The sequence below is a fragment of the Amia ocellicauda genome, chromosome 22, assembly GCF_036373705.1.
Source record: "Amia ocellicauda isolate fAmiCal2 chromosome 22, fAmiCal2.hap1, whole genome shotgun sequence".
NCBI lineage: Eukaryota > Metazoa > Chordata > Actinopteri > Amiiformes > Amiidae > Amia > Amia ocellicauda.
In genome coordinates this window covers 1,502,494-1,524,166 of record NC_089871.1, presented here as the reverse complement: position 1 = coordinate 1,524,166, position 21,673 = coordinate 1,502,494, and the positions used below count along the sequence as shown (strand labels likewise).

Here is a 21,673-nt window from a genome sequence, read left to right as displayed (position 1 = left end):
GCAAAGCAGAGTTTAAAACGTTTATTTACAGCTTCAGTACTAATCAATTTGCGTTATGCCTCGCCGATACAGACTGCGTACATGTATAAGACGTGTTCGGGTTTGTGTTTGTGCACACTACTGCGGTGAAAGACTGCGGCTCCGTACGACGAGCCAAGCGTGGCTGAACACCGACGAGAGATGGACAGGGCGGCTCGCTGGGGGTGTCCGAGTTCCCAGCATTCCCCCGGTTACAGCGAGACCCCCGAGTGTCAGGATGGTCGCGTTGCCAGACAGCGGACAGCTCTGCGTGGAGGCCGGCGTCAGGCCTGGGGAGCCGTTTTGTTCGCATTGAAGCCGAGATCCTAGTCAGACTACAACTTCCGTTTCCTTAATGGATTTGTCTCCCAGTACTCTCACAAATCCAGTGGTTCAAGATTTTCAGCCACCTGTCTCAGACTTCATGAACTTGAAACGTTCTAGGAGACAATAACACATAAACGCTATGTTGTTAGGGATTCAATTCAATTAGCTGGAGGCTCAGTTGGAATATATACACAGTACCGGTCAAAAGTGTTAGACCACCTACATTTTTCCAGTTTTTATTGAAATTTACACAGTTGAATGTCTCAAATGTACTCTGAAATTAAAGCATAGAACAAATAAACAATTGGGAGATAAAAAATAAATCATGGAATCGTTTTGTTTAAGAAAATGTAACCTCTTAAGTGGACAAACCCCTCTGGTACCCTATTCTGGAACCAGTCTACTGATCAAAACAAGACCATCCACGTTTTGGTAGAAGCAACACACACCCGTAGAGAGCTCAACATGTCAAGATGGAAAACTCTGTTCACAGTGTACTAATACACAACGATTTTACATAATTGGATCTGAACTTCTCTGTGTTTGATAGAACATGAAATACTATATACTGGATTAATCGTTAGGTTGTTCTGAACAAAACAAGCCAATTTGCAAAGAAATCCTGATCAAAACTGAGTGATCTGTGACCGTCTGAATAAGACCACCCCGGAGCACACTGTGCGTTTCCCCCCCAGGCTCTGAATGATGGTGGGCGACACGGACACTGTGAATCGGATGTGTTTGAGAATGAGACGCGCTGGAGGCCAAGAGAATAAGCTTTCAAATGATGTGCGCATTGTAGGAATAGTGTCACTTCTATGCACAGGAGCTGCGTGTCACACTGCCAAATAATGCTTAAGAGGGCATAGTAGTGAAGCCCACAGGTTCTGTGTTCGGTCACAGGTAGGGTAGCGTGTTCTTGATTCACTTGGATGAAGAGAAGCCATCAGGGTTCTTGTTCTAGAGCTCAGGGGCTTCAGAGGAAGCAGCGAGTGTCCGACTGTACGTCACCTGAGAGGGGGAGGCTGCTGGGGCAGCTGAGAGAAAGTGGGCCCACAGGGAGACTCTCAGGGTCAGTGCAGACACGGGCCTCAGTGTTGAGCAATAGAAAACCTGCACAATCGCACACACACACTCTCACTGAGTCACACATGCACACACACGCACACACACATTATGTAGTCACCTGTATTGTACATCTTGGCTCTGAACCTCAGCCTACACGACTCCACAGAGAAGTATCCAATATTTTGAATGCACTTGAGTTTAACAGTCTGCAGCAAACGGTTAAACTACTTCTTAAAATAGGGATTTAAAAAATAAAACCAACCACAACAACAACAACAAGACAGAACTCAGACCTGCGATCTTTCAAATACTTTCATTTAAAACACAACGTGAAACAATTAAAAAGCAGATGAAGAACAATGACGTGAGACACTGAAACACCAGACACACAACCGGAGTCTCTACTCACAGCGATGTCACCCCGGACGCCCCTTCGTTGCCGGTTACCCGCAATCCTGCCCCCCCCAACTCTGATCTGCCCTATGCGCCCCCCAGCTCTTACACACAGCGTCACTCCTCTAATCCTCTAATCCTCACAAACGGCCTGCATTTCACTACATCACGTCTGTCCCTTCACAGTGTCCGATCTGAGTCGCCTGGGCTTCCTGCGGGGTGTGTGTTGCTCTGCTGGGGGGCTCCCCCGTCTGCTCCCAGATTAACACAGCGCTCTTCACCGCGGTGCCGACGATGATGTCCGTGTGGAGGATCTGGGGGTCCTAGGAAACCTCTCAGATGCTTTTCAAACTCCACCTTGTGCTCATCTTGGAAAAAAACCCAAATAAACAGCCTTGGACAGCCCTGGAGACCAGCCCTGGTCCCTGTTAAGACTCTAGGTTGGCGGTTATGGACAGGGCCAGATAACCCCACAGCAGCGGTACTGTGGCGAGCATGACTATATACATGTATATACACTCGGGAATCTTGGGCAGTCTGGCCCTTTTTTGCTGGGCACATGGGGAAAGATGGCGCTGGCAGGGGGGGCACTCAGTCCTGTCGTCCACCACACAGTTCGTTATTTAGACCAATGGAGGCAAAACACTGATCCAGTCGGGCTGTGGTGGAGACCGGTCGCCCCCGTGTCTGCCCAGGCTAACACACTGCTGGTGAAGTTCAGACACGGGCGGCTGTCTGTCGGGCCACCGGGTCGCACCACGGAGACGGATGAAGGAGGTTCTGGGCTGGGGGGGTGTTGCGGGGCAGGACGGGGCGGGGCCTAGCTGTGCCCGTTCTTCTCGATGAACTCCTTCAGCTTGGTGGGGTAGTCGGTCATGACGCCTGTGGCGCCCAGCGCGAAGGCCCTCTGGAAGTCCTCCTCGTCGTTCAGCACCCACACATACACCTGCGGAGAGGGACACGAGTCAGAGCCCCCCTCCCGACACACCCAGTGCTTCCATATCTGTGCCAGTCTCCCCCCCCACCAATACAACTGTGGTGCTGTTCGGTGCCTGTCCCTCGGCTGTCCACTGCTCCGTTCCTTCTCCGAGTTGTGCAACCTGTGACCTCACAGGAAGGGGCGGGGCCAGAGACAGGTGTGGCTCTTACCTGTATGCCACGGGCCGTCAGGTGGTCAAACAGAGCCTTCCTCATCAGCAGCCTGCGGAGACAGAGAGCGGGCGTGGAGAGCTGGACTACACCTCCTTACACAGCAGGAGAATGCCACACACACACAGACGCACAGCGGGGGGCACTCACGTGTCGGCCAACCAGGTGATGAACCGCTGACTCCTGCTCATCCGACGGGGGTCTTTCAGCCTGGAGGGAGAGAGGAGGTCAGCACGGGCACACTAGCAGCTGACCAGGTTCACATACAAATAAAATGTAAAAACGAACCTTCCTGGCAGCTCTGATGGGGGAGGGGCTGGAAACACACGGATCCGGGTCCCCCCCCTCACCCTCAGAGAGGCGCAGGAGAGACCACTCCAGGGCGGGAATCAGACATGAAATGATTGGCGATTTTTATTTATTTACTTGATTAGTATTTTGTTCACTTTAAAATATGATGTGGGGGAATCTGGCAGGCGTTCTGTTAATTTGAAACACTATTTACAATTTATGACTATTTGGGAAACAGCGGCACAGAGACCTCCTTGTTCCCATCGTTTTAATGAACTTCATCTGCGCCCGCTTCTTAACGAGCACCCGCGGGGGGGCGACTCAAAGCGGATTAGGAAGTGTTTACCTAACGAGCCCAGGGTCCATTTCACACAGGGCTGAATATTCATACATTTCACCAATTACCCGACAGGACCTGTTATGCACACTTCCAAGTTTGAATGTCTCCTCCCAGTTGCCCGTCTTATTTGTCTTTCCCCAGCCCTCGTCTCTCGTGGCGTGGCTATTCAACGTGCTTTTAAAATACGAACACGGCTTCCTAGACAGACTTTCTAAAACAGGAAGCGGGATGGGGAAAAGTATCCGTGTCACTCCTCGTGCCGCGCACTTCCTACACACCAGGATGGAACGCCTCACGCCAGGCTGGGACTTTAACCAGTGCTACGTGTGGCAAGAAGATCAAACAGATGCAGGAATTGAGCGCTCCGTCATATAAACCAGACGGACACCGAGGCCGATACACACAGCCTCACACTCTCTCTGGCACGGTTCAATCGACGGCACACGAAACAGCCGGAGTGGCGAGGGTCACATGCTTCAGCTTAACAGGGCCGTGAGCCAGCTGTGAGTGCAGGGCACACGTATCTGTAGGATAATCTGCAACCTGCTCTGTGACACACGCAGCGTGGGGCCCGAGAGAGCGCGGGGAGACGGGCACGAGAGCCTGTTTCACCTCTACAAGGCTTACTGAGCATTAACAAAGGGTTTGAACAAAAACAGCAGGTAATGGATGGCTGCGGCGCTGTGGTTCACAAGGACTCTAAAGACTAAAGACTCACTTGGTGATGATGGAGGGCATGGGGATCTCCAGGAACTGCTCCTTCAGGGGCACGAAGGGCAGCAGGCCAGTGTAGAACAGCCCCACTAACAGCAGGACCCTCTTCAGGCTGAACAGGATCGGGATTCGCGGGTTCTGCCAGGACGGCACAGGAGAGCAGGTCACACACGAACTCACACACACTACACCACACCACACACACTCACTCACTACACACTGACACACACACTTTCTCACACACACTACACACTCACACACATCTGCTGGGGTCCGCCGATCTGGGGGGCCGACCCCGAGGACGGAGCCTGGTGTCCCGGGCTGACCTCCGAGCAGAGAGCCGAGCTTCAGTCCCCTGGTGCCGGTCACCTAATCCGGAGCAGATCCAGGCGGCCCGCTCACAGGGGCTGTGCTTCTCATCAACAGATAGCAGTTGTTGCAGTGCCCCGATTTCACCTTGGCAGGGCTTCAGCGCAGAAACGCTATACCCCTACGGCCCCCCCTGGCGGCCCTCCAGGCTGGAGGCTGCAGCTGACAGACTCTCTCTCCCGCAGCTTTGAAGTGTGCGGCGCTGCGGGGGTTAAGTACCGCTGGCTCCTGGGATCGGTTTCAGAGCGAGCGTTTCGTGGAACAAGGTGACATTAGCCCTTAGTTCAGACTGGAGCACAGGACTCTGCTGGGAGGTTGTTTATCACTTGATTTGTGCCCCCCCCACAATGAAACGCATGCGAGAATCTCTAGTATTGGTCAGTAACTATATTGAACTGATCCCGATGAATCCATTGCGGCTCATACAGGCCAGCCAACAGAGACACTCAGTTCTCAAAACACGCGATTTCCCTGCATGGACACTCTCAGGGGCGAGGTCAACATGGACAGAACAGGCCGGTTCGTTATCTGTGCAGCTGAGTCATCCACAAAGTCACAGCAGTGCTGAGGTGGAAATGGACCAGAGGGTATGACTCATTAGCTGTATTGTTGATCATTCAGTAGCCTATATAACCTGTTAGTCTTGCATATTAATCAGTATTTAATGCATATTCATTGATTCTTCCTAATTAGTCCCATCTATAGACACTGAGGCCCGTGTGAGAGCTGGCGTCAGGTGGGTCTTACCTCCTTGTAGCACTTCTGCACGATCTGGTTGCTGGCGTTGCCCCAGACCGTCAGATCCTCCCGGTCGAACTTGGTCACCAGCTCGGACACCTGCAGGAGAAGCCGGGTATTACAGACCCTCACCGAAGACTGGGCACATCGGAGCCAGAACGGAGACACGGCACATGAGAGCAGCGACAGAGAGCGCCAGGCACTCGGCACAGACCTTCCTGATGAGCGCGTCGTCGTTGACCTTGATGTCCACGTTGATGGGCGTGGTGGGGAAGGCCTGGAACACGTCCTGCAGCAGGGGGAAGCGCTTGTCCTCCCCGCCCTCGCAGCAGCACTCTGCCGACAGACAGGAGATCAGCTGTCAATCTGCGCCAGCTTTACCGGCTTATTAAACTGGAGAAGAGCAGGGCGGCGTTGGTCCGCTCGTTTGTTTTTGCTTGGAGGGAAAAACTCATCGGTGTGGAACACAAACCGGCAGGGAGGAAAGAGCGCAGAGTAGTTTCGAAGCAATTTTTATTTTATTTTTGTGTGTGGAGTGGCTTTTTCCTCAGTTGGTTCTTTAAGACACAGGACAAACCTCAAGTGTTTGTCTGGGAAGTGGCTTCGGCATAAAATATGTGGGTCGGGGATGAGCTGTACGCCGGGGGACGGGAAGCAAAGACCCAGAGCTCGTCTGACAGGAAGGTGTCAGAGGCTCTGGCAGCTGGCGAGGAGAGGAGAGGAAGATGAAGGGGAAGCGGTCTTGGTCCATTCAGACCCGCGTCCAGTCACATACAACTGAGACACAGAGCCCGGGACCACCACGGTACACAGGTACAACAGGTACACTGTTGCTTACATTGAGAGGTTTAACTACACCCCCTCTCACCCGAGTATCTGCTCCCAGGTACAGCACACACTCACCTCTCTGGAAGGACACGTCCAGTTTGCACAGGTAGGAGGGCAGCTCCTGAAGGACACACAGACGCACAACACAGTCAATACCTTCTGCAAGGGCAGCAACTGCTTATACACCACACAGGACAGTAAAGTGCACGAAAACACACTACAGTAGGCTTCCAGTACAGAGCACGACAGCATACTAGACTGCACTACATCATCCTACACACTATAGTAAACTATACCACACCACACTACACCAAAAGGCCAGTTCCCCTTGACACAGGAGGGCTGTGAACAGTGCAAGGCAGTGCCAACACTCACGGCGTACGGCAGGTCGGAGATGTTGGTGCAGACCCCCGTCAGCCTCTTCAGGTTGGAGTCATGCGACACCACCACCTGCTTGTCCCTGGTCAGGTGACAGTCCAGCTCCAGCATGTCGGTGCCCAGGTCCACGGCACTGCCAACCACAGAGGTGGGGAGGAGAGAGAGAGACAGGGGGCTCAGAGCGGACAGCGACACACACACTGCGCACATAGCACCCCCACCCCCGCCATCAACACACACAGACGCACAGCCTCTCAGGATAGGATCCTTGGATCACTTAGTTATTAATGGACACCAAACGATCACAATGGGGCGAATGGCCTCCTCTCCACTGGACACTGTCTTATGTTTTAACAGTCCAGGTCACCCTAGTCTATTGTAATGGCACTGCAGTGCAATAACCCCATTCCTCCAGCAGGGGGCATGGGTTCTTACATCTATTCCTATACTGTGTATACATTAATTAATTAATCATTATTAGGGGCCTTCTGCTGGGGGTTCAGATGATTAAGTCCCCCCAGTTGAGTGCCATTGTCCTCAGTCAATGGGGTACGACAAACCCATGGAATCTATGGGGGGGTGGGGGGCCACACAGGGGCCGGAGGCTCTGTCCGCAGTGAGGCGTTGGTAAATGGTGGCTGGCCTACGAGAGCTCTGAAAAGCCACTGGCTCCCTGCCAAGCCTGGAAATGCCACCTCCCTCACTGTGCCCTACATTTAACCCCCCACCCCAACACACACACAACACACGCTCCTCTCAGCACATCAAAAAGCACAGCCACGGACACGAGTGTGTGACCAGCAGGCCGCCATCAGCGCGTCCGTCCTCCCTTGTTGACCGTGCACTGTGCCAGCGTATATCGGGCCGGCACTGGGGGACCACGGACGTTTTGGACACATGAGAGGAGAGAGTCACACCTGAGAAAAGCTAAAACAATATACAGTTCTCATTGATCCAGAGTAAATCAGTTTCTAGCAGTACTCACTGTCGGAAGGCAGTCATGGTGTTCTCCAGGTTCTCCCCAGCTCCTGTGGAGTAAGAGTGAGAGAGAGTAAGAGAGAGAGCGAGGACGCAGGACATTGCAGCCCCTCTCACTTCTCTGCCCTGTGTCTGCCAGTCCTGGGGTCCGCACCCAGCCTGCCCCCGATCTGGAGGAACAGATGGTCTCCTAGCGCCACATGCTTTAACCACCAGTCGCTGCATGTGAGCGGCAAAGGGGTCACAGAGATATTCACACCTGCGGAGGCTTTATTTCTAAAGATGAGCCGTTTATAAACACCAGGGATAATAACAGCCCGAGGCCCGGGAGGCACAAGAGAAAAGGTCACACTGTGCGATTATGGCTCTGTTGGCACGTCCTACAAAGCCTGGAATTATGTTGTTGTTGTTGTTGTGTTGTGTTGTGTGCTTTGTCCATCCTCAGACAGGACGTGCAGTGTACAGCACCGTCAGGCGATGTGAACTAATTGCACCAGGTGACAGTGCCATGTTGTCTGAGTCAATGCCGAGCGCACGGGGCGTTACAACACAACATGACCTACTGGCTTCACAGAGCAGGCGCCATGGCTCCCAATCGGCTGGATCTGGGTCACCTCTCTTAGTAACCAGAACTCAAGCGGCACAGAGGATGAGGGGAAAGCGGATAGCCACAGCGACGATACCCGACACCGATGCCTCTCCCGTCCGTTCCCAGGCAATCCGAGCCCAGGCGGTGTGAGCAGCGCGGGCCCAGGGGACAGCGCCCGGGTCAGCGACACCGACCCGCATCAGACAGTCGCCACAGTCACAAATACAGGTCTATCGATCGGTCACTGTTACTTATGGAAACTCGGGGCTGAGGCAGGCTGGCAGGTTTCCTCTCCTGCCCTCCCACCCACATCCCTCGACCTCCCCCCATCCGAGGCAAAGTTCACAGCCCCCACAGTCGTTATCTCACAGCTATGACTGACACTCGCCCGGGTCCGTCCGTCAGTGTCAGTTTATGGCTCAGGCTGTGCGTGTTTTGCTGCCTGGGCCGCGCCGTTCACTCCCCACACCGGGAAACAAGACTTCCACAGACAGGGAAGGTGTGTCGTGGGGAAGAACTTCAGCGATGCGCAATGCTCGCCATCTCAGGGATTGGTTTGTTTCCCACACAACTGTCTTTCAAGCTGCACATGTATGAATAAAGACATGGTTTCGGCTCCTTTTGGGAAGGGTTGAGTGGGGAGGTCCTCGGTGAATATTAGGATGCAGAACTGAAACAGAAAGTTGCCTGGAGGTGAACGGGAAGTTCATATACACTCATAACTACCTACCCGGGGTTCTTTAGGGATACATTAAATAAACAGTAAAACAATAAAATATATGGTTGCGTGCGAGTGTGTTACTGCAATTGATTCCTGATGCAAATGAGGAGTCTAAGTCCAGTTACAAACCCTCCCATACATTTCAGCAGTGGGTTAATGTTTGACTGGATGTGTGTCGATTGAAATGCACGGCGAGCGTGTAAGTGAGCGTTGAGCAATATTAACACAAAGCACAATTAAAAAAGAGAAACAAGAAAAGGTACAGAGACGGATGAGATGGATAAACAGGGTATCAACTCGCAATGCAGGTGTCACTAAGCATATAGACATTAATCATGATTCATCATCACACACTAATACAACCAGAGATATTAATTTACTTCAGAAAAAGCTGACACAATAAATGGGAGAGGGCTGCATGGCCATTAATGCGGACGGTGCAGGTGAGGTACTCGTCTCTCCCCACAGGCCCCCGGCGCCGGGTCACTCACCGCCGCGGTGCGAGATGTGTCGGCTGCGGAAAGCCTCCCGCTTCCTCCGGTGCAGCAGCGACGGGCACTTGAGCAGCAAGGCAGAGGCGAGGACGTATCCCCCCAGGGTGGACAGCACGTATACCGTCGCACACATCTGTTCCCCGGTAAGCAGACAGACACCCAGCAGCGACCGACACGGAGACACAGACAGGCGCCGGCAGCTGCGCAGATATGGTGCGCAGCTCTGTCCGTCTGTCGCTCGCTAGCTGCAGATTTCAGAACAATGTCCTGTGATGCTGACAGAGCTGATGCCCCTGACGTCCCTGCCTCCCGTGTTGCTTCCGTCTACCCTGTCCAGCTCGCCTGCTGCCCCGGGCTCTCCTGCCCTCCGTCCCGGCTCGCCTCGGCGCTGCGCTGCGCTGCGCTGGAAACCCGGCTCAAGGAGCAGCTGCGGCCGTGCGCATGCGCAGCTCAGACCCGCGTCCTGCCCGAGGAACAACACAGCCCTGCCCGGCTCCGGCCGCTGCGTTTCGGGCTGGATGTTCACCGCTCCTCGGTGGCAGCGGTAAAGGCCCCACACCAGCCAAGATCCTTACACACAGGAATGGCCGCGGTAAATTAGACTCACAGCTCTGTAAGCCTATTGCTCGCTTTCCTGTGCCGAACAGATGGTCCCAGTGCAGGGTCTGCCTCCCTCCCGCGTCACGGTGACGTCGCCTTCCTATCAGACAAACGCGCTCAGAGCACCGGCCAGACTTCCGCAGCGCCGCACTGCAGGGCATGCATGCGTTTCATAGGCGATCATATAGGCTCTGTAAAATCAATGACACACGCGTTATTCCAGTTCCTGGAATATGGCTCTGCATTGATAGCACCAATAGTCAATTTAAACCCTCAATGACAACCGCAGCTGGATCAGAGACGCTTTGCACAATGTTGTACACGTGCATGTGTGGAGGAGTGTGAAAGACCTGTGGAGGAGTGTCTAGGCAGTGGGATGATATAAATGGGTGTAGAAACCGAATTAACTGCTATCTGGCAGGGGAGCTGCCACACACACCGCCTCAGCTGTTTGTGATGGTCCGTCAAGGTCATGCTCAGCTCCCCAGGACGAGTCAGGAGCTGCCTGGATGAACGAGACGGCGCTCAGCCTGCAGTCTGTGCTTTGTGAAGACGGATTCCTGGCACACCAACCTGCAGCCCCGCCAGCCTCGCCCCGCCGCCCACGTGTGTGAAGCAATGCATGCCTGTGCCTGTTCTTCTGTCCTTCAAGTACAGTTTCTGTCCACCGTGTTTGTGAAGCCCATATCACACCCTTGCCCCGTGAGAGCCGGGGACTCAGATCACCGGTCAGCTTCGTCCAATTACTGATTAAAACTGCCCACCCACCAAATAACTCCCCGTCTCTGTCTCTGTCTCTCTCTCACACACAAACACACACACACACACTCCAGGACCTCTGTTAGGGGACACCTCGTGCCTCAGGAGACAGGAAATGCAGGTGTCTCTGCAGTCTGCTGGCACGAACTCCTCTTATCTGGATCGTGCCGGTCAGAACAGACGGGCTCTGAGACCAGGGCTGAGCGCAGCACTTTTGTCTTTTCTTTCCTTTCTCTTAACCTGCGTTTTAGAGACCCCACCCCTCCTTCACGGATGAAATAAAGGCCACAGGACCCAGCTGAGACAGTTCTCCAAAGTGATTATATTTTACATGAATCAGATCAGGGCAGGGAGCAGGAAGGGGAGAAAATAAATACAAAAACAACACAAAAGTCAACATCAGCGCTGCTTCACTCGGTTTTCTTCTTTCGTTTTACCATTTGCGGTCGCCGGTCCTCCCCGGCGCTCATGGTCTTCTGTCTGACGGTCGTCTTCGCGGATCCCGGAGCGCTCTCTTTTCTTCTTGCACCAGCTCAGTCTCTGCCCACCCCTCTCAGAGCCCACTCACCGTCAGCCCCTTGCTGTCCCTGTCGGGTCAGGAGGTCACGCGGAGGTCACTGCGGGGCTGGGCTGGCGGTGTTGGCTCGCAGGATGCCCCTCAGGACCCGGTAGCTGGCCAGCGGCTGGTTCTCCTTGGGGGGGTAGCAGGGCCCCCGCTCCGTCACGTAGGCGTAGGGGAAACGGAGAACCCAGAAGCCGTCGGGGGGCAGGACCACCTCCACCTGCTCCGGGTGGAAGACGGGGCAAGGGGGCGGGCCGGGCTGGATCTGTAGAAGTGGGGATGGACAATGGTGACCCAGCTCTACACTCTCCTCCTCTACACAGCTGGACTGAGCTCAGGTCAGTTTAGGTGGTGTCAGAATTTCTAGTATCGATCTACAACTCTGTGTCTGAGACGTCTGCAGCCGACAGAGACACTAAGTTCACAAAACACCCGATTTCCCTGCCTGGACACTTTCAGGGACAAGGTCAACACGGCTGTATCGATAAAGAACCGGCCTGTTGCGTCCGAGAGTCGTCCACAAGGTCACAGTGCTGAGGTGGAAATGGACCAAAGGTTAAGACATATCGACTCATCAGCTATAGTGTTGATTATTCAGTAACCAATATAATCTGTTAGTTCTGCATATTAATCAGTATTTTATGCATATTTATTGATTTTTCCAAATTATCACCATCTATAGACTTTGTTTGCGCTCTTGAGGTTTCGACATATAAATACTGCATGTGATTTTCTCGGGGCTGAGAGACTTCTCAGTCTGTGGATCCTCTGTATCTCCGTCACCTGTTTCTCTATATTATTTTATTACCATTATACGATACACATCTGATTGATTGCCTGTGGTTCTGTGGATTCACACATCAGATGTCTTACAGCAGGGTGGTCTGTCTGTCCAGCCAGCCCTTGATAACCAACACCAGCCACTACAGTCACCCTGCCGTCACGGTACCAGGGGAATGAAACAGACGGAAAAAGGTGGAGCGAGGGAAGTGAAGAACAGAGAGAAGCTCGGGAGCGCCCCCTACCTGCGGGGTGAGGATGAGGTCCAGAGGGGCGTCGGGCACCACGATGAAGAGACGGGTGAGCTGTGCGTAGTGGGGCTTGAGGCCGCGGCCCTGGGCGGGGGAGGGAATGTACAGCGGCATGTCGCAGTTTAGGACTCGTGTGGCCGGCTCCTTTGGGCCCCCGGGCCCCAGAACCTTCACCACCTTGTCCGGCCCACAGCTCAGGAAGCGCCGGCCCCGGCTGTCCTCGTACTCGAACCCCACGAAGGCCCTGGCCACGTCGTCACGGCCGCGCCGGCCCCGGCCCAGCCCCCCGGCGCCGCCCCGCTTCCCCGGCAGTGTCTTGTTTGGGGCGGGCCAGGATGAGGAGCCCGTGTCCAGGGGTTCCGACAGTCCCATCTCCTCCTCCGGCCGGCAGCGAATCACCACGTCCCAGGGCAGCAGGAAGGCGGAGCTGGGGAGGAAGCCGGGCTGCTCCAGGCCGATGTGGCAGTTGTAGGCCTTGGCGGGACCCAGCTTGACCAGGGACCAGCTGGAGAACTTAGGCAGCAGCCCCTTGGGGCAGCCGGAGTGTAGCATCCCTGGGAGGTACTCCACCGTGGAGGCCTGCCGGTCCACCAGACTGGGCCTCTTCTCCTGGCCCTCGCCCCCATCGCCGCCCCCGTAGGGCCCCAGGCTGTCTGTGGACTGGCCCAGGCTCAGGGCCAGACTCAGACTGGTGCTGTCTCCCGGCGTGTGCCCCACAGCCTCCTTCTCCTTCAGTTGCTCGCCCTCCCCACCCGCCTCGGCCTCCGGGGGCTCGTCCGCCTCGTCACAGGCGGGGGCCGGGTCCGGAGTGCTGGGCTGGAACACGGGGAAATGGATTCTCTCCAGCTTACCACAGCACTTCTCCTCCAACATCTGAGAGAGAGAGAGAGAGAGAGAGAGAGAGAGAGAGAGAGAGAGAGAGAGCGCACTGTTTTCACTATTGATCCCTGCAGGATGAACAGATGCAATCGAGATCAAATCCCTTCCCCTGGGATTCAGGAAGAATCCAGACAAAAACATGCAGCTGTACGTCCGGCCCCTCGTACCTGGTAGAAGTCGTAGTTGGCTGCTTTGATGTCGAAGGGGTCCTCACGCTGCGCCTGCTTGCGGCCACAGTTGCAGGAGCTGGTGGAGCGCCCCCTGCTGTTGTGGTGGAGTATTGGGGGGTTGCGGTCCATCTCTGTCTTCTCCCCTTAAAAGCACAGAACAGCAGAGTATCAACATGCTGTGCAAGACAAGCCCAGAGCGACACAGTGCATACCAGCAGATTATACTGGCCATTTTATTTTATCTTGAATTGGCTTTGTTTAATGTCAATTTGAATTTGTAATGTTTGATGCCTTGTACTGTATTCTTGCACTTTGTATTGCACTTATGTTGTAAGTTGCCCTGGATAAGGGTGTCTGCCAAGAAAATAATAATAATAATAATAATTTTCAGACCATACTGGCCATTATCTGTGGACACATCACACTTACAGGGGTTTAAGTGAGCAGTTGCATGCACACTCAATATCCATGACTGTCTACCGGCTACTATCAGGTTTATGTAATTGATGATTACAATGCCACATATTGAGGTCTTTATACTTATTGAATAAACTTTAAAGGAGAACTCCACTGATAAACCACCAGCAAAGCAGCTCCAGAGTTAGCATATGGCATCATGGCATATTCTTCTGGTACTTCTTCTGGTACATAGAGCTGGACATGGAAAACTGGAAGATCTGGGAAAAATATAGATTTTCGGTGGAGTTCTCCTTTAATAGCCGGGTTGGCTGAGGGATTGTGGCCAAATGCATAAAACAAATTAAGGCTCCCCGCTCGTTTTCCTTCAGCTGTATTCCTCGAGGCCGCAGTACAAAGCGCCTCAACGCCCTCAGTTAAGAATGTCCCTGCTGTATTTAACACTGACGTTATTTAACACAGTGGTTTCATGCACCTGCCCCCCCGTCCTCACTACACCACACGCTAAGAATCACAGCAGCCGCTGCAATGTAGACCACTGGCATTGCCACAATCTTTTAGCCATTGTGGCAAACTAAAGAGTGGGGGGATGGTGAGAACGAAGTGATGAGCAGGGGGCAGGGGGAGAGACTGGGGCGACTGACTCGTGTGGCCTGATTGGGCACACTGCTACATTCGGCCACTTCTTAGCTACGCTAGAGGTGCTGACAGAGAAGGACCTGTCTTGGGCAGCTGGTGGAACTTGTGAACGCAGTGCTGGTCCGTGAGGCTGCGCTCCTCGCACAGCTGGTGCCCGTTGCTCCAGAACTTGTAACAGTCGTCGTGCAGCTGCAGGGCGTAGCGCTGGAAGGCCACCCCCCGGGCGTGCTGGCTGTACACGCGCAGCGCCTGGGCCAGCTGGTTCTTGTGCACTGTCGTGGTGTAATTATGCGGCAGATTGGACTGGTAGGCACTGTGGGCGAGGGGCAGCGCCTTTTGGCACCTGTTCTCAGAGAACTTGGCGTCGGCGTCCAGGAAGCCCTCCAGCACCTTCAGCAGCCCCTGCCCCTGCACCTTCAGCGCCAGCTCGGCCAGCTCCTCATCCCTGCAGTCCAGCATCACCTGGTGCAGCCGCTCCGCGACCTGCGCCCACTTGGAGTAGCTGGGCAGCTCAAAGTGCGAGGGCTGGGGGTTGCGACCCACACTGTCATCGAAGCCCTTCTTGGTCAGGACCAGCTCCACGTGCTGCCACAGGAACTCCTTCAGGGTGCAATCCACCAGCTGGCCGCTGCCCGTCGAGGAGCTGGCACTACTCTCCACGGTGAAGGAGGGTTGCCTGGCAGAGTGGCGCATCTGCTGGTAGCGCCTGGGGCCAGTGAGGGACATGCTGGCATCGCTGTCCCGCAGCGCACAGTTGGCTCGTAGCTGCCCCAGCAAGGTGCCCACAGGGTCCTCGTCGGGCCCGGGCAGCACGTACACAAACGCCTGGTTGGCGGGCACCGTGAAGAGGCAGTTGATGCTCTGGTTGGTGAGGACACGGCTCTTGCGGAAGATGCGGTAGATCTGGTCCTCCAGGGCGTGCTGCAGCCGCCGCCGGGGGGAGTGCTTCTTGGGCTTCTCTGGGTTCCCCCCTGGGGCGTCTGTGCCACTGGAGGCCGAGCCGAGGCCCCCTGCGCCCCCGCCGACCTTAAGAGCTCCGTTCATCTGGAAGACAAAGAGCAGGCGTGGCGGGCAGGGTCTGCAGTTCAGCTTCCACTCCTTGGAGACCGGGCAGTCCTTTATGGCGGCCCGGAGCAGCGGCAGCGCTTTCTGCCGGAGCGCGTCCAGGGCTCGGAACAGCCGGTCGTAGGTGACGTCGAAGGCGCAGGTCGGGTGCACCAGCAGCAGGACGTGGCACAGCGAGAACAGGTAGAGCAGCTGCAGACAGTGTTGCTTCTCGCAGCCCTTCCACAGCTCATGCGCCTCGGCGTGGCCGGTCCCCGAGCCCAGGGCCTCGCAGGCGCGCAGCAGCTGCCGGTTGTCGCAGACGGAGGTGAGGACGAGGAACAGCACCCGGCTCTCCTCGTTATAGTAAGCCCGGATCGAGCTGCCCTGAGCCGAGCTGCCCGCCTCCTCCTCCGGCCCGAACAGCAGGAAGACGTGCTTGTCTGCCAGCGTGTTGACGAGTGACTCCTTGGCCGAGACCGGCTGCAGGGCGCTCTTGCCGAAGATGCCCAGGACGCACAGCCCCTCGTCCCGGTACAGAGGGTCCTCCACCAGCTTGGACTGCAGCAGCGAACCCAGCGACATGGGCGCCGCCATCTTGACTCAGAGCGAAACACGGCGAGGCGGAAGTCGAGTGACTCCGTGCCCCCAGAACAGTGTCCGGGCGGAAACCACGCACACGCCTCTTTAGACGCATCTCTTTATAACCACTTTTAAAGCATTGGCATTGCTTTAGATTGTGAAGTGATGCTGATTTATTGGTGAGCCGTGAATTCACTTTTGGCTTCTTTATTTTTTCTTGTCTGTCCAACACTAATCTGTTAAAAAGCCCAGTCGCATTATAAAGGTATGCGTAAATAATAAAGTAGTGCTGAATGTCCTGGACAACATGTGGAAAACAGTTTCACTGACGAAGACATCCTTTATACACGACAGACTACAGTAATCACCGCTTCTCTACACTCAGGAACCCAGGGCAGTTCAGGGGTGCGAGATCAGATGTGAACCTAGCTTTGATGTCAATTGTGTTGTTCTACGTTTAAATTTTCGATTAGCTTAGAACAGTGACAGAAAGAAAGTGTCATTACAAGTCAACCATGAGAAAGTGTTATTATAGCAGCAGATTATGATTATTCAGTTTCGTGGCAGACACCCTTATCCAGGGTGACTTACAACTGTTACAACATTTCACAGCTGGGCATTTACTGGAGCAATCTAGGTAAAGTACTTTGCTCAAGGGTACAACAGCAGTATATTCCCACCTGGGGACAGAGCCCACAACCCTCCACTCCAGAGCCCTAACCACTACTCCACACCACCACCCGTGATTCAAGCGTTTCTGCGAGGAGACTGGTCTGGTCTGGAGGGGCTCTGTAATCCATGCGTCTGACAGGCTCCAAACTCCATGAACTCTGAGCGAACAAAGGTCACCTGCAACCACAACTGTACACACAACCCTTCCCCACAACTGCGCTTACGACAAAACACAAGGAAAACGGGTGCAAACACAACGTCTGGTTATGTTGTTTAATGTAAGTGTTTACAGAGTGTGATCTTTACACAATGAGCTCTTCTTACAGTTGAGATGACAAAGACAGCCATGTAAACTTTATATACATTACGTACTGGTAAGCTTTAGCACAAACACACTGAAAAGTATTGCAACAGGAAAAAAATCCATACAAAAATCCATGCAAAACACTTTACACAGCTAGAGTGAAGAGCAAACGGAGCAGGTTATAGGTACGAGCTTTTAGAGAACCTTCGCATACAGAGCTTAGCTTGGCAGGTATTTCCTATTCAGACTGCCAGCAAACACAGGGCCTGTGAATGAGATTTTTATGCAGGATTAGTTTTAAATAGACCGGTTGCTACACAAAATCATTCACTGCTAACCGCGTCTGTCTGGAGGAGTGTTGAGTGGTTCGGGTGCCCAGGTTGTGCCGCCAGTGAAGCTAGCCAACAGGTGAGTGTTTTGTGCCGAGGCCGTGGTGCTGGTTTGCTTTTTTATGGTCCTTATTCCACAGCCTTATATAATATTGATCAACAATACTGACCTCACAATATCTCTGCATTCGTTTTTCTTTTTTAAACTGTACAGCAGCAGCACAGACCGACTAAAGCAGGAGGCCCAGGCACTCGCGCACAGACCCCGAGATCGGCTACAGACGGTGTCCGCACCCCGTTCCCTGAGGCACCCCTGGCCGCTCGTCAGCTGTGCTCTTGGGGAGACCAGAAGGCGAGAGTCTTAACAACAACAGGGCCTCCATCTCCCAAAACGGGTAGCTGTTGGCCAGAATGCAGCCGGACTCCCCACGGGCCTCCACAGAGATATCTATTTACAGGACAGACACAGACTGTGTAGAATAAACAAAAGTGCATCGATGCGTGTCCCTCTGGTAGATTCAGCAGCAGTGGGGGGGGGGGGGGGATTCGGACAGTCCCTGGTCTCCAGCATGCCACGGGTCATTCCATATTTAAAAATAGCACACAGAGGGAGTATTAAAACCATTAAATATAAAAGCAGCCATTTCAGTTCTGCTCATCGAAGCTCAGGTTCACGGCCCTGGCTTTGGGGGACGGGCTTTTCGGGTGAGCCATCTGCGGACAGAGAGAGAGCCTTGAGTGAGCGGACAAACCACCAAAACCCCACAAAGAGCAGACAGGGACAGACAGAGGCTGAACGAAGCAGAAGAACTGCTGTTGACAGATCTGCGATTACTAGCGACACCAGCACAGAGGCCGTACCTGAAACTTGCGCCGCAGTGCCTGTGTCATGATGGGGGTGAGCCCAGTGCCCGTCTCCTTGTTCTCCTTGTCGTAGAGCGGGGTCCCTCCGGGGCTCCTGGTAGGACACAGGGGGCAGGGGACAAATGAAATTCCCTCTCAGGAGAACAGTTAGCCTATCAATAACCACCACCCCAGGAAAAAACCCAATCATGCCCCCTGGCAGAGGTGCCACACTTTTTGGCAGAGATTCCGGGAGTGGTGTGACCCGGGGGGCTCTGAGCACACTCACGGGTGTGTGGGGGTCCCGGGCAGGGCCTCACCTCTCTATATTGACCTTCTTCAGCTGTCTGCGCAGAGTCAGGGGGCTCTTGCCAGGCGACCTGCAGGGAGAGGAAAGAGAAAAGCATGAGGAACAGAAAAAGAAAGAGAAAAGACCACCCAAGAGACCATCATGTACATCACTGACACTGTGGCCACAAAAACTATATTTCCCCTCTTCCCTTCATCACAGGTCAATCTTAGAGCCCCCCCACTGTGGCGGTCCTCGGTGTGTATCCTGAACTCCCCCCCGACACAGGGACGAAGGCTATGCTGGCCTGTGCGGGGAGGGGTTTACCTGGCCAGGGCAATGCGCAGCTTGGGCGGCAGGTCGAGGGCATGGTGGGGTCGCAAGTTGACCCTCTGCAGCTCATCCACTGTGACCAGGGGGACGCGTGTCTTCTCAGGGGACGGCGCCTGCACGGGGGGGACACAGACGGTTTCAACACACACTGCTGTCCACACAACACAGCGCTTGGGCCTCAAATGTACTTGGTCTCGGGAGGCAGCAGCAGCTTCTGAACGGTGTCAGCGGACGCCAGAAGCAGCGCAAACCCTCTGGGAACTGAAGAACAGAGTGGACTGAACACACAGGTGCTCTCCAGTCTGTGAGTGGGCTGGTGTCCGTCACGGCGGCCTACCCTGGTCTTGCGGATGGGATTGGTCACTCTCCGCAGCTTCACCGCCTGCAGGTCGCGGAGGGTCACCGCAGTAGGGATGTCACTCTTCCTTGGGGGGCTCTGCAGGACGACACACAACGACACGGCTCTCATCGTGGCCATGGAACCGCAGATGTGGCAAATGTTCACATTTAGGGAACGTAGCGCTCCTGGGCAGCCAGGTTTGATTAAAAAAACAAACATAAACAAAAAACAACGTTACCCGAGGGGTCTTGGAGGCCAGGGTCTTCCTGAGGATCTGGAGGGGTCTCTTCAGGAGGGCGGCAGGGGGCAGAGGAGGTGGAGGTGGAGGTGGAGGTGGAGGCGGCGCCAGCAGAGCAGGAGCAGGTGGGGGAGGGGCCAGGAGCAACGGGGCCGTCAGATGCCCAACAGGAAGACTGCAGACTGCGGCCCCAGAACAAGAGGACAGGCTCTTCACCTCCCCACCCAGCTGCAGCACAGAGAGAGAAAGAAACAGTCTGATGAACCGTATCCAACACAGTCACACCTCAGATGAAGTAAGAGCCACTAATTCAAGTCATATTTGTATCCTCGACCACAGCTGCACAGAGTGCCAGGTTGTCATTTCTGTGCGACTACGTAACACGTGGTTTTGCCTTCCTAAAGCCCGAGTCAGCTGTTTGACCACTTCCTTGGCGTAACGGTAGCGCCCCGTGCCGTCTCCTGACCTGCAGTGTGCCGTGCAGCCGGCTCAGCTCCCTCTGCAGCTCCTCCACCTGCTGCTGCAGGGCGCCCAGCTCCTGGCTGCACCTTCGCCACGGGAAGAGCGCGTCCTGCAGCCGGGAGCACACCTGCCAGAGGGAGGGAGATTGAAGGGAAAGAAGAAAAAAGTTCTAAGGAGAACTGCACCAATGACGGCGACAACCCCCACAAAAATAACCTCCCAGGTGGGTTAGAAGAAGCTCTGCCACCTACCTCTGCCAGCCTGCTCCTCCAGCCCCGGTACACGGCACCCACGGTCAGCAGCACCACTCCCAGGCCCCAGCGCCCGACCCTGCTATTGCTGGCACATGCCATGGGGGGCGGCTCCACCGGGCTGCAGGGGAGAGACACACAGGAAAGAGGTGGGGAGGCATTCAGGGGATCGACAGTGTCAACACCCAGCGGATTTCTAACAGTTTCCTTACTGTTAATAAGCATATTCTACACTTCTCTTTGCGCCAGCTCTTATTTGAAGTCAGGGAAACTGTTGGCGTCAATAATACAGACAGAGACTGGACTGCTACTCATACACACACATCTGAAGGCTCGACTCCTCCAGGCAGGGCGGTTACCTGACTTCCAGCGTGCTCCGCGGCTCTGGGGCGGCAGGCGCAGCGGGGAGTGGCGCCACCTCCAGGCAGGGCCGTTTCTGCAGCCAGCGCCTCCGGTTCAGCTTCCTCTTCTTGCGCTGCTGCTGAGCGCTGCTGCTCATGACCTGAGAGAGAGAGAGAGAGAGAGAGAGAGAGAGAGAGAGAGAGGAGGGAGAGAAAAATCTCGATTGCTTTTGTTTGAAATCTAACACAGTGATCCAAAAAACAAATCCCCATGTAAAGCACATACCACTGATTACATGACGCCCCACCCGTTTCAACGGCGGCTGCCCACACACATTTGACACACCCCCTGTGTTGATTAAATTAACTGTACTCCCCCCGCTTCTTAGCTGAATCAGTCCAACCAACCCTGAATAAATACAAGTGAATAATACGTTTTAAACTGAAGGAATTGCGAATGATTGCAATAGTGGAAACGCACAGAACCGCGGGTGGGTAACCGGATTAAACATGGTGCTCCAGGATTCACATCTAATCAGTTTCGTTTGCATTAAAACTGCAGCCGAATCGCAGGCTCGTCGCTTTGCGCATGTCAACACGACGCCGGTTTTGCAAAATTAACTTCAGACGCCCTTACTGACGTGGAACTGCTTTTTTAAAAAACGTCATTCGTTTCAAAAGACATTTCTGCGAACTTTATTTTCCTTGCAAATTGTTAGGCTTTACCAGCGGCTACTGTGCCGATTCTAATTAATGAGTTAATTAAAAGTAAGGTAAACAGAACAGACATACCATTTGCCTCGCCATGACACTGAGAGCAGGAAACAGCGGCGGGTTATTTTCAAAGTTAAAAGTCAGGGATGCCCAACCAATCAGCTAACACTACCTCTGGCGGGCAGAAGACGTTCACGACTCCGATAGGCTGTGAAGGAAGAGACTCTCTAATAAACGTCCAATAGCAGTACAGCTACCCCCCCTAAACTTGGTCATTAACATAATTAGGGGAGGGCCAAGAATTTCCGCTACCCAATGTGTAAGCGGCGGGCAGGTAAAAGAAACCAATCTGAAAATGAACCCCACCGTCCAATCAGTAGAGGCATACTTGAAGCCTTGGCCAATGACCGGGCACAGAGCCGCAGCCAATCGGCGAACGCGTCTCTTTGAGAAATGCTTTGATATTTGTGAGCCAATCG

At 54.2% G+C, this 21,673-nt stretch overlaps 3 protein-coding genes across 4 annotated transcripts; all 3 read right to left on the bottom strand.

Moving 5' to 3' along the window:
• Window positions 1-6: 6 nt before the first annotated feature.
• On the bottom strand, window positions 7-10,208 carry gdpd1 (glycerophosphodiester phosphodiesterase domain containing 1). Its single transcript, XM_066695511.1, has 10 exons — window positions 9,393-10,208; window positions 7,599-7,641; window positions 6,611-6,746; window positions 6,311-6,356; window positions 5,622-5,743; window positions 5,417-5,506; window positions 4,305-4,438; window positions 3,106-3,165; window positions 2,956-3,007; window positions 7-2,752 (listed from the first exon to the last, which is right to left on the bottom strand). Exons 1-10 carry the CDS (start codon window positions 9,526-9,528, stop codon window positions 2,627-2,629), a joined length of 945 nt encoding a protein of 314 aa, XP_066551608.1. The 5' UTR covers window positions 9,529-10,208; the 3' UTR covers window positions 7-2,626.
• An 848-nt stretch (window positions 10,209-11,056) lies between these two features.
• On the bottom strand, window positions 11,057-16,112 carry smg8 (SMG8 nonsense mediated mRNA decay factor). Its single transcript, XM_066696230.1, has 4 exons — window positions 14,533-16,112; window positions 13,394-13,539; window positions 12,342-13,220; window positions 11,057-11,581 (listed from the first exon to the last, which is right to left on the bottom strand). The coding sequence occupies exons 1-4, from the start codon at window positions 16,091-16,093 to the stop codon at window positions 11,369-11,371; spliced, it is 2,799 nt and encodes a 932-aa protein (XP_066552327.1). The 5' UTR covers window positions 16,094-16,112; the 3' UTR covers window positions 11,057-11,368.
• An 897-nt stretch (window positions 16,113-17,009) lies between these two features.
• Window positions 17,010-21,427, bottom strand: prr11 (proline rich 11). Of its 2 annotated transcripts, none has more exons than XM_066696231.1 (10): window positions 21,273-21,427; window positions 20,499-20,641; window positions 20,140-20,260; window positions 19,893-20,015; window positions 19,427-19,654; window positions 19,186-19,284; window positions 18,843-18,961; window positions 18,547-18,606; window positions 18,245-18,341; window positions 17,010-18,097 (listed from the first exon to the last, which is right to left on the bottom strand). In XM_066696231.1, exons 1-10 carry the CDS (start codon window positions 21,285-21,287, stop codon window positions 18,029-18,031), a joined length of 1,074 nt encoding a protein of 357 aa, XP_066552328.1. In that variant the 5' UTR covers window positions 21,288-21,427; the 3' UTR covers window positions 17,010-18,028. The 2 variants fall into 2 exon arrangements, with proteins under 2 accessions (XP_066552328.1, XP_066552329.1); XM_066696232.1 differs by lacking the exon at window positions 21,273-21,427 and adding an exon at window positions 20,962-21,060.
• Window positions 21,428-21,673: the final 246 nt, after the last annotated feature.